A 19,273-nucleotide genomic window follows, 5' to 3' on the forward strand; every position below is an offset into this window, starting at 1 on the left:
ATTGATAACCGATTGTGACGTATCGATAGCGATATAGTGAAATGGAGTGCTTGGCAAACCTTTGATAAACTACCGTTGAGCAATTGATTAAGAATGTGTGTTAAGTGTATCTACTCTACAATACACTGTTTTATTGATGGAAAGATAAATACTCGAGTAGTAAAAACAACAAAATGCTTTGAAATGTTATTTATATTGCTTAATGACATTAAGGGCATATCGCTTCGTCCTCATGTTTGTGTTTGTATTTTATTTTAATTTTAACATTGACTGTACCTAGTTGAATGATGAATTTGGATAGAGTTTGAAAAGTGAAGAGACTTATTTCAGTCAACACTTCGTCAGTTTCATCAAAATCATGTACTTATGTTACATACATAGTTTAACACTAAGTAAATTGCGAGAAGCTTTACCTAATGTATACCAGGGATGTTGCGGATGCCGATTTTTTGACATCCGCGGATGCGGATGCGGATGTCAAGATAAATACATAAAAAACGTCAAATATTACATTTTAGTAATTTTTATTTCAAAAAACCGGCCAAATGCGAGTCGGACTCGCGTTCCAAGGGTTCCGTACATTATGTCCCACTCACGCTTGACTGCTCATTTCTAATAGGTTTTTTTGGCTAATGACTAAATTACCTAGGAGACTAGCACTTACGCCGATACTAAGACTTTCCTGTACCGACCTGTTCCACATCCGCATCCGCATTAACTCCGCATCGATTTTATGCGGTTGCAGATGCAGATGCGGATGTTGAAAATAATGCGGAAGTTCCGCGGTTGCGGATGCGGATGCGGATATTCGCAAAATCCCTGATGTATACGAGTATATTGGATCAGAAAGTAAAGGATGACTCACGCTAGACCGGGCCGAAGCGTCCGACATGTCATTTACTATGACGGCTGATCGGTGATCACACGTATGGTGCTTTCCTCAAGGGGCCCACTGATTAACAGTCCGCCGGACGGTATCGGCCTGTCAGTTAGAACAAAAAGTTGACAGTTCCGAACAACTGACAGGCCGATACCGTCCGGCGGACTGGTAATCAGTGGGTCCCTTTAGAAAACGAAGCGCCGGAAGCTCCGGCCCGCCCCGGCCTGGTCTAGCGTGAGTTATGCTTTAAAATGGCGATGATGTCGGAAGGCCTACCGCGAATATCTAAACGCGAAATTTCGTTATATGCCTCTCTATCGCTTGAATACGCAAGAGCAAGACAACTCACGAAATTCGACTCGTCACAACATCAACAAAACCCGCACTTTACCACAGAATAAATAATAGTACTAAGTACAGAAGACTCACTCTCTAACAAAACGCGTCTGTTACGATCAGCACAGATATGGCCGCTAGGTGGCGACAGCGCCACGCGCGGCTTTCCCCAAAATTGGGGCCGAACGGATGTACTTTTAGCTACCTGTAGCAAAGCGACGAAATCGCGGAGTGAGACACGCCTGACTTTACATCGGAAATGCGCACAAGGAAAATAGGAAATAATGCAAATATAAGGGGAAAAGTCCTTAGAAAACATTGTTGATAACCATCATCTATAAATCCATCACAAAGATAAAGGTCAAGACAAGATATACTTTGATCTATTGAATAGCATAGTATACATAAAATTTAAAATTATAAAAAAATTTGGTAACATTTAGGGTTAAGTATCGGTGTATACATATACTCGTAAAGACAAAACATTACGTTGTATGTATGTTTGCCATAAAAACACAAAAACAAAAAGTTAAAGATACAAGAATATGCTTTTAAGAGACCTCTCCCAGTGTCTCCCAGCTAACTTTGACAAAAGGAGATATGTTCAAGTTCGTGTATTAAACAAAGGTAAAACAATTAGTTACGGTACTTGATGATAACATTAATAATTGTTACGACCGCGTTATCTATATACTTACAGTTTTAAGATACTATGAGCATAATTAATTTGCATTGAAAACATAGCTATTAAATAAGCTATCGCCGCCATAAGATAATAGACATAGATAGTATGAATTTATTTATTTTGCATTTAAACGGTACTAAATAGTTTGTCTTACATTTTTATTATAGCTGTATTTTTTTCTGATTTGTATACGTTTTTTTAAGAGTAATTTATGAAAGAGGCCAGATATGAGTATCTAATCGTAAGGTCAGGTCATAGTAATGATCTATCTAATCACATAGTCAGATGGATTTAAAAATTACTTGATCAGTCACGCAGTTACGTGATTCGCGGCTCTGTAAATACTCTTATGAGGTAAGAAAACAGGTCATTTTGTATAGAATTTTTCACATGCCTTCATGTGCATAGGTACGAGGCACATGAAGGCATGTGAAGGCATTTACCTATTCGCTATATGCACGACTGGTGCTGCCCTCATTTTCTCAGACTTTCTACGTTAAATCTTATGGAGTAAAATTAGTTCAAGCGGCTGCCGCTAGTACTCATTTCGGACATTCCATAAGATAATCTGTGTTTGTGACGATCAGCGCCACTTCCCCCTCCACCGACTTCGCACGGTGCCAATAGGCACTCTCATCATCATTTGCTAAGTAGATTGTTTTCGTAGATTCGTATTATTAAATGTATTCTGAAGTAGGTATAGATAGATAGATAATAGATAGATATGTAGATGATCAGTTCAGTCATCTTTGAGGGTTGCCAAGGTAGAGGTTTCTGTTGATTTTTATAGACCCCATGACCCTGGAATAATGATAGTGACAGTGCTTATATAATACATACAGGGTGTTTCCTGTAACGGGGAGGAATAAATTAAACAGTAGGCTATACTCCTCATACTGACCAACATTTGTTCAGCAACTTTTAAAAATAACTTATGTTTTGATTTTTATTACACTTTAAAGTTTATTCTAAGACACAAATTTATTGCATATTTTGTTTTGTTTAAAGCGTGACAAGCAACGTCAAGTACACTGATGGCCGCGTACATTGAAGGCAATATTTATTTTGTATGAAAAAGAGGAAGTCTAAAGTATTCATAATTTTTAAAAGTTGTTTAACAAAAGTTTTATATAGTTTGAGGATTATAATATATGTTTTAATTATTTGCTCGTGTTACCGGCAACACCCTGTATATGTAAGTAGTAAAAGTACTCACGCCAGAAAGTGGTTGTTTCTCGGCGTCTGCCTCTGTAATCTTTTTGTCCGGCGGATCCCCCGCGCAGAGGTCCCCGTTGCTGTTTATAGACCCCATCGTGACCCCTGTGTCTGCGAGTTTCTCATCTGTCGACAAAATAATTGTAGTTTAGTTAACACTGCTCTAAATAAATATAAGAAAACACAATAGGGAATATTACGCAAAACTCTGCATAGGAGGAACCACTAGCACAATCAGTAAACATTAAACAAACCGCCTAGAAGCACAATGTCATATTTACCTATTTGTATGTATTTGTAACTAATAATCTGTACAAACTTGCCAAAAACTGTTTACGGCATAAGTTGCATGTATAAGTTACTCTATGGTTTACGCTTTGCGCTAGTGCTGCACTCTGGCGGCAGAACATTGCAGTTGCAGCCTATTGCTCAAGGACTGAATAATATAAGTATTGCAAAGAAGAATGGGCAATTTGTCCCATGGATGTATACTGTTGAGACTAACACATCTCGTTTAAAAGGGCTTAGTAAATGCATTACTTTATGTATGACGCCAACTAGCGTTGGTGTTAGCACAAAAAACATAAACCATTTTTACGACTTTTAACATTGCTACCCTGTGTTTTAGATACTTATATTCTGTTTTAAAATGAAATAAAATTAAATATGTAGAATAAAAAAACCGGACATTCATAAATAACGGAAAAGACAAGTGAATACGGTAAAATTTTCAAAAAACTACTTAAAAACTAAACTTTTAACGTGGGGATGTCGTCCACCCAGCGAGCCAACGGACGCCAGAGGGGCTACCGCGAAAACCGAAATTCGCAAATTGCGGGGATCTTTCTCTTTTACTCCAATGAAGGCGTAATTAGAGTGACAGAGAAAAATGGCCGCAATTTGCGAACTTCGATTTTCGCGGGTATAGCTTTGGCGCCTCTTTCATCCGAAAGCGGCCACCGTTCCGTTAACATTTTAGTCTACCTGCCATCACTCCCAACTCCATTTTGGGGCATTCCACAAGAATGTCGCTTACGTAACGACATTATTCTAATACCTCTGAAAATGCTGAGTAGGCTATATTGGGTCTGTTAATATTTCACGACTTGGCTAAGAAATTGGCAGTATAATCTAGAACTTTAGGGATTTGTTTAAGGTAGCTGCCATACAAGGCGAAAGCGTTACGTAAGCGACATTCTCGTGGAATGCCCCTTTTAAGGATCTCACGCTAGACCGGGCCGTGCCCGGGCCGAGGCGTCCGCCATGTCATTTTCTATGACGGCTGATCGGTGATCACGTGGTGCTTGCCATATAAAACGAAGCGCCGGAAGCTCCGATCCGGCCCCTGCCCGGTCTAGCGTGAGTCATCCTTTAGTTTGTCAATGACGCATAATAGGTAGGTATGTATGCGGGCCCAGTTGACCACCAAGGAGTATTGTCAAGTGGACATTAAATCCGTGATTTGCGCATGCCAAATGACAGTAACAAACACTTGAGATACGCCGAGATGAGTTTAGACAGATAGAAGATGAGATGACAGACGCCGAAAACTGTACGGATATGATGGTCGTTCTTGTCTACGTGACAGCGTGATAAAACGGTGTCCGTCACTTTCTTTCCCACGGTGTTAAACAGTGACAGTTATTTTATCACGTGGATAAAGATGGATAAAGCTATCCATAATAGGCTGGCTGATTGATCTTAATTTATTTAGATTTGACATTTTTATCAGCTGTGTGTTGAGACACAGAATAAGTAATAGTATTGTCATACAGAACGGCCACGCACTGCCCCGCCACGACTCGCCTTACCTCGCCCCGCGACATGAATCTGGCGGACTTCTGGCGTACTTTCAGTAAAGCGACATACCCACACATACACAATGACGCGTGTACAGACGTGCTGTGCACACACGTATAAACGCAAATGATTTTTGATGTATGGCGTGTCCGCCCTGTGGTTGGGATTAAAATTTAAAAAATCAGTTGAAACACAACAACAGGGTAACTTTATTTTTTGTTGCATAATTTTCTTAATCTTTTCACCATAAAGTACTCCGAGACTTAGTGCTGTGATCATAAAACATTCTCAGCAAGATAATGACATGCATTACTGAGATTTGAAAAACAAATAAAGAGCGACTTTTTTTTAAATAGGTACCAGCGGCGATAGAGCTAACTGACCATTCTTAAACATTGCTCATTTATGTACCTACTCATTTTATATTATCTTTTATTTACAGAGAAAACATTAACCAATAAATAACCGAAAAAAAAGATATAAATTACAAATTAGATTACAACTAAAATGTTATTAAAATAAACTGAAACTACAAACAAATTAAAATTAATACTCAACCCATCCAGCAGGTCCGCCTGTGGCATGGTGCCCATTACGCTGGCAGCGTTTCCTCGCTGAACCGCCAAGGCGATTCGTTGGGAGAAATACGCGCCAGCCCTGAGGGCTTACCGCGAACCACGTTCGACGTGTTGCCTCCCTGTCACACTTACGTACGAATTTACAAGTGCGACAGAGAGCCAACACGTCGAACGTGGTTCGCGGTAGGCCCTCTGGGGTCTCCCGTGGTGTCAATCAGCCGTGCCGACAGAGCCCTCACAAACGCCTGCATGTCGGCTGACCAAGGGCTCAGTGTTTCTACTGCGAGCGCCGCAAACTCGTAGTCCTAAAGTAAGGACGAGTATTTGCGGCGCTTGAGAACCTGGGCCTGGTCAGCCGCACCGCCGGCCTGGTTGCGGGTCGCCTGGATATGGGACTGTGCGAAGGTATCTACGTACGTTGCGTCCCACACCAGGGCCCTACCTAGTTTCCACGGTACAGGGTAACTTGTACTATTCCTATTTCATATTAACAACCCCAATTCGGTAAGATCATAATTCATAATTTATTTATTGGTTTTATGGGTATTACAAGATTTTAAAGTATTTACATGTTCCAGCATAAACCCCGTTGGGGCACAGCAATATACATAAAGACTTATTCTAGGACTTAAAAACTAGCACACACTAGCAATTAACAATATTAAGACTTATAATTAAAATACTCCTTTATATTGTAAAATGAGTTTTCGAGCAAGAGCCTTTTTAGTTCGTTAAAGAATGTTGAATCTTTCTCTATAATTATGTTTTAGTTCTGACAGTATGTTGTTATGTTATAACTGTAGTTACGTTTCACAAAGCCTGTTGCGGATTACATCATTTGACATGAAAGTAGGTGATGAAGCCTGTAGCTGATTTACTTTTGTGTCAAAAAATAAATAGATGATTGATTGATTGATTGTTTTTTTTTAAAAGCGTTTATTCTACCATCACTACCATCAGTTCAGCTCCCTACCAACATCTTAAAGTTAATAATTGATTGATTGATTGTCCACTTGACGAAGCTTGCGTTGCTGATCACGAACTATGTATGGACTTTCTATTTACTACTTTATATTGCTTACCTGAATATTTGGTAATGGAATACGACAAGACCTACATATTACAGTAGCAACTTAATTGTGTTTCTGTACTGCCAAATAAGTGTACACCGAAAGCCTATGGCCTACATTCCGTTACTACTGTTACGTCTGTTCACAAACATTATGCATTCTGTTATTAATTCGTGTCCAGTGTTACTTGACATAAATATTTTTACAGTAGGTACATATGGTGCTACTTTCCTGAACTCGTGCGGGAAATAGCACTTTCCGTGCGTATGTTGAAAGTTTAAAGTGCCATATGTACTGTCAAACATACACGATAAATAGGTAATTCGCAACTCGTGTCGATTTAAAACGCTCCGTTCGGTCGTGTTTCAATTTATTGCCACTCGTTTCCTCGACAACAATGTCCTCATGTCGAATGTTTCGAATCGTAAATAACTATTATGTAATTAACTACTAATATTTTTTCGCCAGAAGAAAGTAAATACGAAAAAAAATTGCACTGCCCATGATGGCGAGTACGAGCGAGATGTATAGAAAAGTAAGTTACGTTCTCGATAGTGTTTATGTCAGTGCCAAACTGGTGGTGCCACAGAGTAGTGTTCAGCTGCCGTTGTGAATAGCGCTCTTGCGTATAAAAACAAAACAAAACAGATTCGGAACCTTGGTGCTTCTGACCTGGTTAACTTTCCCCGGTGGACTTAGAACCTTGTCGTTGTCATATTATGAATGCAACGTTATGGCAGCGAGATGAGGAGGCAAACAGTCTTTGCTACGGTAAAGTTATAACAATTATAGTTGTATGTATAGCTTCTGCCCGCGACTTCGTCTAGTTTGAATGATGATGATAATTGATAAAAACTATCCTATTGACCTACCCCGGGCCTCAACTACCGAACTTCATTTAAATTGGTTCAGTGGTTTAAGCGTGAAGAGGTAACAGACAGAGAGACAGTAGGGATATTGCAGGTTATTAGCACTAACAGAGCTAAGCCGAGAACAGACAGACGGATAGACGGACATAGCAAAATTATAAGAGCCACTCGCACTATCCCACTAACCGGGGGTTAACCTGTTAAACCGTTAACCGTTAACCCAGTGTCAAATTGTACTTCTAACCATGGTAACTCCAGGTTTAACTGGTTAACCCCGGGTTAGTGGAATGGTGCAAGTGGCGCTAAGGGTTCCTAGTTGACTACGGACGGAACGGAACCCTAAAAGCGTTGCGAAATATCAATTATTCATTTGTTTTTCACATTTGTAAAACATGCGCATAACTTAGTGTTAGGCCTGAGTGGACGCTCGATTTGGGCGTGCAGCGGGACGGGGCGTGCGGCAGCATGTTAAACAAATGCAAGCGTATAGGAGCGGCCTTAGTGCACGCTGCTCAAATCACTTGTGTTGTGAGCCCGACGCCACGCTGCACGCCCCGCCGAACGCTCCACTCCGAGCGTCCACTCAGGCCTTACACTAAGTGTACCCGCTGCACGCCCAACTTGAGTGTCTACTCAGGCCTTACACTTACTTTGTTTATATGTATGTATCTGATACCAGAGGAAAAATATTATTTGTTTTGAACACGAGGCTGGAATGTTTCCATAATTGATAAATACATATACATATATTACATATAGATAGCGGGTAACGACCTGATAATAGTTATTTGTTTTACAAGGGGGCAAAGTTGTTGTCAACCTCTCTTATATTGATACCCGAGGAAGTGAAAGATTCCAATATTGAACCACGAGCGTAGCGAGTGGTTCGAAAATTGGAAGCTTGAGCGTCAAACCGAGTGAAACAAAAAATTTCACCACACCAGCTTTAAAAACCTCTATATTTTGAAGCGACTGGTGGGAGCATGGACCTAACCGCGGTAAGTGGCGGAAGAAGGGAGAGGCATTTGTCCAGCAATAGGAAAAATAATAGAAGCTGACAACCAAAAATGGATTAAAACCAATTACCATTTTGTAACAGGTGACCAACTTTGGAAATCAGACGAAAGGGCTCTTTAAACCCTAGATAGAACAAAAAAAAACCGGCCAAGTGCGAGTCGGACTCGCGCACGGAGGGTTCCGCACCATCAACAAAAAATAGAGCAAAAAAATCGTGTTTGTTGTATGGGAGCTCCCGTTAAATATTTATTTTATTTTATTTTTAGTATTTGTTGTTATAGCGGCAACAGAGATCATTTGTGAAAATTTCAACTGTCTAGCTATCGCGGTTCATGAGATACAGCCTGGTGACAGACGGACGGACGGACGGACAGACAGCGAAGTCTTAGTAATAGGGTCCCGTTTCTTACCCTTTGGGTACGGAACCCTAAAAAGAAGACGAAATTGAAAAGTTCTGTAGTGAATTGCGAAACGCTAACGAAATTCTTTAATAAAAATGTTTGACTTCTTAGTTCTTGAACTTTTGACATAAGCACGGTACCAGCTGAATTTTTAGCTTCTGCCTAAACGTTTAACCGGTCAATGTTTGGTATTTTACGAAATATTGTGCAAATGTACGGTACGTCCATAATAAAATTCGTTTATAATAATTATTACTAGATGGCACCAGGCACGATAAACATGATTAGGTTAAGTCTAATTAACTAATAAATTAACCACATTGACTGGCTAATTCCGTCATATAGGGACTATTCCGTCCACAAGCGTATATTTCTTTGATTTTCAATCGTAGGAAAAGAACCATCTGCTTTTGATTGTTGAAACTAAAAACAATCGCTGCTTTGTCGGTGAAATTATCAATTCTCTTCGTGGTTCGAGAAAAACGCTAGTAGACGGAACAGTCCCTATGACGGAATTAGCCACATTGACCTTACTTATATCGACCGGGATATGGACCGTGATTACCTTTTGTTTTGTGTTGTTGTTTTGTTAGTGAAACTAACCGTCAATCATTCAAAACTGTTATAAACAAACATGATTATAAATTGAGTCATGTGTGTATATTTTGTTTGTTCCCTAAATACAATAACAAATAAAACTTATACAACAATAAGGTCGGGTAGGCAATATTGTATACTAGCTTCTGCCCTCGACTTCGTCTGCGTAGGATGGTAACGCTGATTGACAAAAACTATCCTATGTCCTTCCTCGGGCTTCAAACTATCCTCATACTAAATGTAATCTAAATCGATCAAGCGGTTTAAGCGTGAAGAGGTAACAGACAGACACACTTTCCCACTTATAACATTAAGTATGGATAGTAGGTACTCGTAGGGATTTATCAGAAAAACCATACCTAAGTATTTCATTCATTCAAAAGTTTAACAGGCACATTACAATGAACCCCGCACTAGGCACGACCTGTATCACGGGGGTCAAGGTCATCAGAGTTACCAATAATAATATTTATAATTATATTAAACATAATCATAGGAAAGAAAGAGGAGTATAGATATACACCGTACAGCGAATCTCACAACTCATAACTCATAAAATAGGACAATGACGTACATACACCGAAGAATAACCAAGATAAATTTTATACAACAATGATAATCTATACAAAACTATACATTACCTATAGTGCTATATCCATTCATCCTATTGAAGTAGCCATCTATAAACATCTCCAATTTAGCGCCCATATTTATCAACGACATCTTGACACTTCACTTTTATTTATCAACACTGTGACTTCACTTTGGCATATATCTATGGTACGTATTACTTTTAAAATGCCAAGGACTTAAACTGACTCTTTAATTGCTCTTTAAGCCTAGATTTTGCGTTTATTTTACGATTTGTTCACCGGTAACACTCACAAATAACATTTTAAGGCATTTTTTACTAAGAAGCAACTTTTGAGGGCCTTTTTTGGCAATATTTTCACTCTTTATTCACTAAAAACACTCACAGCTACCAGCGTCGTCTTATCATTAATAACTTATCATTATCACAATTACATTTTCGGCTTGTGATTCGCTGACTTTTACTATCAGTACTTAAAACACAATACCACGTTACATCCACTACCGTCTGAGAAAGAATGGCGCGCATTCGACCGGGTGTTTCCTGAATCGTAGTAAAAAAAGCATTTCCTTAACACAGTTAATTAAATGTTTAATTTGTATTGATACGTGCGAGCTCTAGCAAAACAGTGTTCTGATTAACAAGTGACATTAGTGTTGCATAAGGCACGTCCACTCACATTTTAAAGTCACGGTTACGTACAGGGCCATACTTTGCCTGTGTCGTGCCCGCATCGGTAGATTTACTTTTTTAGGACGAAGTAAAGGAGGCGTATTCTAATTTTAATAACGGGTTATAAATTTGATATGGATTTATTACGAATATGATCTGACAAGTCAAAAGTGGAATTTCTTCAACAAGAAACAGCCAAAAAATCTAGCTCAAATTCATAACCTGACATTACAATCCGAATACGTGATAGGGGCTTATTAGATATATCCGGTCGCCGTACACTTTCTGCTGAGAGTGACAGAGAAAGGTAGATGTAGCTAATAAAACCTCAAGTGTTTGTATTTAATACTAATAAGACATTCTATCTTGCATTTGTTGTTTGCCTTACCCACGACACGATTGTTAAAAAGTTTGAGAAGTTTTTTGTTAACCTTAATTATACATAAATACCTCCTTACTTTATAGAAAATGAAAAAATTTGTTAATATTTATTAGGTAAGTATATTTACTTGTTAATCGGGTGACAATAATTGTTTTAATGATTTCGTTTATAAAACAGTTCTTTGAAAAATCGCTTTCCTGAGTTTTCTCGTTTATAAAAGTACACATAAAATTACTCGAACAGCATATTTTGCCCGGTCACATAAAAACCTTAATAAAATACAATTATTGTTTATTTCCGAAAATAAAACTACCTAAAAAAATCCGAATTCATTCAGCATTAGGGGCTGTTCATAAATTACGTCATCTATTTTTGACCCCCCACCCTAAAATCATCCAAAAATCATGCTTCGAATGACCCCGTTCCCTCCTACGTCATGCTACCATCATCCGATGTACAGACCCCCCCCCCTCCCCCCCCCCAATTTGAAATGACATAATTTATGAATAGCCCCTTATCTAATTTAATTAAGGATTTCAAATAAACACATAAACGGCATTTCATGTGGATAAAATGACTACAACTACGTTAAATAACTGGTTACTTACAATAGAACCGGTTTTTTTCCTAATTTAACCTCTACGTACATATGTCCTGGCCGTTCATTCATCAAGAATTTGAGTTGCAAATACCTACTAGAGTATGTGTGGAAAGAGAAGAGTCGTAGAATGTATTGGGTCTCATACATTTCACGACTATTCTCTTTCCGCACAGACTCTAATAGAAATACGAAAGTAACTCTGTCTGTCTGTCTTACCTCTTCACACTTAAACACCTGAACTAAAGCGATATAAAAGAAATTTGGTATGGAGATAGTATCACTATGAATCTTAGTGTAACTATGAATGCACCCTATCCTCATATCACAGTAATATATTATTTTAAGGGTTCGAACTCGTCATTAAGATAAAAGTTATTTATGTCGCCGATAACAAAGAAATGTACAATTAACGTCTAAGATATGTATCATGCGTGCGTCAATCAGGTGCAGGGCAAAGTATACATTTTTGAATTCAAATTATTTATATGCCAAATAAGTTTATGGCAAAAATTTCATTTTTGGTCCACGCTTTTTCGCTGACTGTAGGTACTTTTCTTACCACAGGCAACTAATACTCATCGAAACAATTCTAAAAACCCCAAACACAATTAGGTTGCGTTTTTCCATCACAGAGTTCCAATGGCTTGCACCTGTCTCCATCATCAGATCAGCTCGATGGTACCACAATATTACATTGTCACCCGGTTTACATATGCATGCAAATGTTCAGCTCAATCGGGAAGTGGGTCATATTTAGCTTCCAAGATTTGACCCACACCAGGCGTGTCTCACTCCGCGATTTCGTCGCTTTGCTACAGGTAGCTAAGAGTACATCCGTTCGGCCCCAATTTTGGGGAAAGCCATAAGCCGCGCGTGGCGCTGTCGCCACCTAGCGGCCATATCTGTGCTGACCGTAACAGACGCGTTTTGTTAGAGAGTGAGTCTTCTGTACTTACTACTATTATTTACCTATTCTGTGCTCTAACAAACCAACTTACAGGGCAAGTTAAAAAAAACCCTTTATTAAACTGTACAACCCGCAATTAGTTAATTTATGTTTTACCCCTTTCTTACAAATACGTAAGTTGAAATGACCGATTAAGAATATGTTTTTGTCAATATATTTTAATTTCTGTCAACTTCTCAATCTAATATTATATTGGTGCAAATGATACTTCACTCATTATGTGCATAAACAAATGCATATCGGACATCTTTGTTTATTATTTTACATTACTCGCAAACAATTGTGCAACGGGTAAGTAAAATATTGTAAACGAGGTCTTTACGACAGCCGCAGGCTGGACCGCAGGAAAGACTCGAGTGCACCATATGTACTGTAATAGTACATTACGTTTTTTTTCTTCACCCGAATCTAATGAGATTATTACTGATTGTTGATAGTGTTGATACGCCTCAACGAAAACATAGTAGTTTCGACGATTCTCACTAGATGCCGCTAGTAGCAGATCAGATGCTATTGCGCATACTCTTTTAATTAATATGAAAACTCTTTAAGATTAATATGAAAATTCTTTAAGATAAATATATAGAAGAAATGTTGGTCTTGAATATTTCTTTTTAAGGACAATTAAAATAAATATCATCATATTCGAATAAATTTTTGTGAAACTAATATTCGTAAAATTGTAAAGTATTTTCATAAAATATTGACTAAGGTAGATATATATCTTTGCGCTCTATACTGCCCTGCTAAGCCGAATAGCGCTATCTCAAAAGAAAATTCATTGCTAACTTATACTTTAGTTTCTATAGCTGAGAATTCCATTTTCAAAATCATTTGTTTTTGAGATAGCGCTATTTGGCTTAGGAGGGCAGTATAGGTACTTACAAATCGTGGGTGTTTGTTTGACTTTGAGTCGTATAAACAAAAAAAATAGTTCTTAAATATCACATGCTCGAGTTGTATTATAATAATGCTAATCATTATTTCCGCACGTGCAAGGCACGCTACCAAATAATATTATACACGTTAATTACATTCGTCAAGCTACTAATTACATTCACAGGTACCTACTATAATAATAAAGCAATAATGCATTAATTGCATACCGTTTTAGTAGGCAGGCGTTCAGTTTTTAATCACAGCCCAATATTTAGTCCATCGCTTTCACACAATAGCATTCCATCATGGAATCTAAAATGAACTGGAATGAAAATTTCCATCAACTCTCAATAGTGCTTACACACTGGAGGGTGCAGTCTCTGCGCTCTGCGTACCGGCCCTATTCGAATTTTAAGATACGTCAAATATTACGTCTAAATACGATATGGACTAAATATTACACGTCCATACATCTATATAATACATAAATAATATTTGACGTATCTTAAAGTTCTAATCGGGCCGTACGTCCAATGATACGGACAAGGGCAGCATCCGCTCGGTATATCAAAAGGGCATCTACGTGTTGGGTTCGGCTCCGGGCACGCCTCTCTAATGTCCGGAACACCATTGTTCCGTGATGGGTAAAGACAAGAAATCAATTAGTTAGACAAATACCTACTTTCAAACAATCTAGAACACACGTAATGACACTAATCATTACAAATTAGTCTAATACTTACATATTATCTTCTATTTAATCTATAATCTTTTGCTATCTATGTGTATTAATCAATTTTTAGGGTTCCGTAGCCAAATGACAAAAAACGGAACCCTTATAGATTCGTCATGTCTGTCTGTCTGTCTGTCTGTCCGTCCGTATGTCACAGCCACTTTTCTCCGAAACTATAAGAACTATACTGTTGAAACTTGGTAAGTATTCTGTGAACCGTATTAAGATTTTCATACAAAAATAGAAAAAAAAAACAATAAATTTTGGGGGTTCCCCATACTTTTTTTCATCAAACCCATACGTGTGGGGTATCTATGGATAGGTCTTCAAAAATGATATTGAGGTTTCTAATATCATTTTTTCTAAACTGAATAGTTTGCGCGAGAGACACTTCCAAAGTGGTAAAATGTGCCCCCCCCCCCCTCCTGTAACTTCTAAAATAAGAGAATGATAAAACTAAAAAAAATATATGATGTACATTACCATGTAAACTTCCACCGAAAATTGGTTTGACCGAGATCTAGTAAGTAGTTTTTTTTATACGTCATAAATCGCCTAAATACGGAACCCTTCATGGGCGAGTCCGACTCGCACTTGGCCGGTTTTTTTACTCGACTAACGAAATCAACGAATTTGTATCTATGGATAGGTATAGAGATAGTAGGGGATTAATATTATGGAAGACATTAAATTATGCTATTATCACAATATTATAGAATGTAAATAGGTACCTACCTAATGTAAAATACCACACGCAACGTATTAGTATTGCAATAGATTAGTTAATATTTACGATACAATTGCGAAAACAGTTCGTCTAGCGTTTTTAGGGTTCCGCGCCCAAAAGGGTAAAAACAGGACTCTATTACTATGACTCCACTGTCCGTCTGTCTGTCTGTCACCAGGCTGTATCTCGTGAACCGTGAAAGCTAGACAGTTGAAATTTTCACAGATGATGTATAGCTGGTCAATCAAATCTTGTCAGTAAAAAAAAGCGCGAAATTCAAATTTTCTATGGGACGATATCCCTTCGTGCCTACATTTTTCAAATTTGCCGCCTTTTTCTACTGTCAAGATCTGGTTGACCAAGTATATTTCTGTTGCCGCTATAATAACAAATACTAAAAAGTACGGAACCCTCGATGGACGAGTCCGACTCGCACTTGTCCGGTTTTTCGATTGTCATCTCGACTACGTATTTTTCCTCCATGTTTCCTCATGTAACTTGGCTAAATAATAAAATGATCTCTTACTGTACACATTACTAATACCCCCCCAATTAATACTAATCCAGCGTCTGCCAATATGTGTATTGTGTACACAGTTTGAGACAGTTGTGCAAACTTGTAACATAATCATAATGAAATAATACAGGAATGTCTGTGAGTACGGTGTGGTTTAGTTACATATTTGGAAACCTTTCTAAAAATTAAACAAACATGGTTCAAAACAACGTTGATTAGCGACGATATTGCCACGAATGTAATGAATTGAAACGAATTTTAAAATATATTTTCGACGGAAATGCAATCCCTGAAAAGTTAATAACCTTTTAGAATACAATAGAATAGTTTTTTATTCGTAAACACACTGACAAAAGACATACATAGAAATAACATAGTGAAAATAAAGTGTCACGAAATGGCCCCATCTCAGCATGTTGCTGGCGACTTCCAGCGCTGATCTTCCGATGAAACCATCAAGTGAGAAATAATCACGGAAGGTAACAGACACCCATACGGACACCGCATGAGGGGCCTTACCATGATGTCCTTATTGCGATTCTGTTTAGGACCTAAACTGAATCGCTAAAGGACGGAGCTATATAAATCGCATAGCTCCGTCTTTTAGCGATTCAGTTTAGGTCCTAAACAGAATCGCAATAAGGACATCATGGTAATGCCCCAGTACAGTCAAAGAATTTAATTTCTGTACCATTTCTTACCTTGTCACAGTGACAATCAATATGAAATTACAAAGGTACAAATTGATATCTACTGAAATTAAATTCCTTGGCCGTATGATAAAACCACCTTAAACTGGAACAAGCTTAAAATTGATAATTATCATGCCATATCTGGTAGATAATGGCGAAAGCCTTACATTGCATTGTCATATTTTGCGCTGATTACATATAACAGTTTAGGTACATTCTGCCGTATTCGAACTTCAAGATATTCACAAGAGACGACACGTACTAGATCCATTCTAGATACGTTATAGTTTAGATTTCAACTAATTCTCTTTTGCAGCGCAATTCGGGCAACTAATGTCACTTTTACGATAGATTGTGTTATATAGATATCTATTAGATGTGAATTAGATCTCTAAGTAATATCTTGTGGAAATCGTTCAAAAGTATCTCCAGAATCGCGAAAATGTCAAATTTGACAGGTTAGATCTTAAACATATCGTTATCGTATCTTGGCGATGTCTAATAGATATCTATTACAAAATCCGAATCGGGCCCATTGTTTTGTCAAAAGTGAATACATTTTTGTGGAAACATTTGCGTTATCAGATGCGGATAAGCGGATTATAATTGAGATTTGTATTTGGTTTAATAATAAACAGCTTAAGGTTAGCAGAGCAGTTGATTTTTTTATGAGTGTTTAAAAACAAATAGTTATATAACTTTTTCGTAAACTAAATAGAGCAACGTAACAAATATAAGAGCCTCGGTAGAGAGTACCATTTTGTACCATTTGGAGTTGAAACTTCAGGTCCATGGGGTCCCAGCGCGCATAATTTGTTCGCAGAAATCGCGAAGCGTCTGGTTGAAGTAACTGATGGTGACCGAAGAGCTGGCAGCTACCTCGCACAACGTATCGTATCAGCATTGCGATACAGCGAGGAAATGTCGCCAGCATCCTTGGTACAATGTCTCACTCAAGTGCCTATTTTAGATTAGCTAGTTTTTAATTTCTTTTAGTAATTACCACTGTATATATCTTGTTTAATTAAATAGTTTGATTTGTTCCCAATAGGGCATAAAGATAAAAGCCACACAAACCGATATAAACCAATCCATATGTAGGTACATGTCTATGTATTCCACCTAACTCTATTGAGACATTATATAACCCTGGCAGGGATGTATTTTGACCTTTTTACATGGTATATAGGTATTTGTTCATTTAAAATTAATAAATTCTACCTAATTCTTCTTCTATTAAACATACCCTAATAGTATTAGTAAATTATGGGGTTGCCAATGTAGCTTGGACGAATAGTCGGCAATCTTATCCACGGATTTAATAGCATGTGGGGTTTCGACTATGGCTATAATGTGACTACAACTTACCGCTAATAGTAAAGATGGGGTTGCCATGTTGCTATGACGAATAGTCGATCTTATCCTCGCGTTTGATGGCATGTGGGGTTTCAACTATGGTTATAATGTGACTACAACTTACCGCTAATAGTAAAGATGGGGTTGCCATGTTTAGTGATGGGTAGGACATCAATTTAAAATGAGTTTGTATGAGTACCTCATTTAATAAAATGAGGTGTTACAATGTCTTACTTCAAATGAGGTGAGGTACTAGCATATTTTCAGCATCGACTATTCCATTAATTCCAACAGCGACAATTTTTTTATGGAAGGTTTATGTATAATTTGTTAACCCGTGCGAAGCCGGGGCGGGTCGCTAGTTATTATATAGAAGTGACTAACTTACCACCTCAGATTAATGTGATGCGCGCGAGTAAATGAGTAAAATGAATAGAGGAGTGAAGTAAGACATTTTTGCGGTACGAAGTACTGCGACAAATTAACAAAATGAGTGGTACAAATGAGGTGCCTCACGAGTGAGCGACTCAACACTAGCCATGTTGCTAGGACGAATAGTCGATCTTATCCTCGCGTTTGATGGCATGTGGTGTTTCAACCATGATTATAATGTCACTACAACTTACCGCTAATAGTAAAGATGGGGTTGCCGTGTAGCTGGGGCGAATAGTCGTCGATCTTATCCACGGGTTGGATGGCATGTGGGGTTTCAACCATGGTTATAATGTCACTACAACTTACCGCTAATAGTAAAGATGGGGTTGCCGTGTAGCTGGGGCGAATAGTCGTCGGTCTTTTCCACGGGTTTGATGGCATGTGGGGTTTCGACCATGCCTGTAAATAAAGAGATTAGGTGTTGGATTATTTAAAATAATATCACAATTTGGACGAATGACATAATGTCTTGGATTCTCATTATTTGATCTGAGATCGCGCTGAGTGCTTATTATACATATATAGGTACCGATTCTAATACTATAAATACGTGATACTGTGTGAGGTGTGCAATTAAGAGTAACTTATTGTATTGTATTAGGACATTAGGTATATTTTATTGTATCGTACTTATACGTATATTTTACTTGTACCACGAGTATTTAAGTAGGTAACTATCTACCCTACTATGTAATACCTACTATAAATGTGACTATGATTTAATCGGGCCGATATGTACTAGAAAATAGTTGTGTTAGGGGACACACATTGTTTATACACACATATACAGACATCGTCAATATTCGAATGATCATAATTTCAGATAGGTAGGTACTTGTTTACTAGGAAAAGTTTATCATTATAAATGATATTATATAGGATGACTTGATATTTGCTAAACAATAGTAAATAACCTATTCGACTGATCGACTGACGAACATTTATAAATAAATAAAATTATTGTGCATTGTGTTCTTACAAAGTCAATCATTTCATTATAGTTTTACAGAATTACTTACTTGTGTTTATGAGCTTGTTTATACTAAATAGCTAATATTTAGGGGGAAAACGTTGATGAAACGTTTGACTGGTTTATTGATGTTTTGTTTTATTACCTAATAGTATAATGAATAGCCATAGGTATAGTCAATAGTGCGACATAATAAGAAAATTTATACTAAATTGTTGCCATGTTTACGCGAAAAAAAGCGAAGTGGCATTTTATGTCAAAAATGTGACAGTTACAATGGAAGTGACTCCGTCATTTATTTT

The 19,273-nt window shown here is 37.8% G+C and overlaps 1 protein-coding gene across 6 annotated transcripts in view; it reads right to left on the reverse strand.

Moving 5' to 3' along the window:
* The window catches only part of LOC134658294 (solute carrier family 41 member 1), an 87,730-nt gene that overhangs the window by 23,970 nt on the left and 44,487 nt on the right, over positions 1-19,273 (reverse strand). For 3 of the 6 annotated variants that reach the window (XM_063513915.1, XM_063513914.1, XM_063513917.1), the window contains exons 2-3: positions 18,308-18,400; positions 3,118-3,242 (exon numbers count right to left, since the gene is read on the reverse strand). In XM_063513915.1, coding sequence (XP_063369985.1) covers positions 3,118-3,242; positions 18,308-18,398 — 216 coding nt within the window. In that variant the 5' untranslated portion in view covers positions 18,399-18,400. The other 3 variants (XM_063513916.1, XM_063513918.1, XM_063513913.1) reach the window with 3 other exon arrangements.

This window comes from Cydia amplana, chromosome 22, assembly GCF_948474715.1.
Source record: "Cydia amplana chromosome 22, ilCydAmpl1.1, whole genome shotgun sequence".
Classification (NCBI taxonomy): domain Eukaryota; kingdom Metazoa; phylum Arthropoda; class Insecta; order Lepidoptera; family Tortricidae; genus Cydia; species Cydia amplana.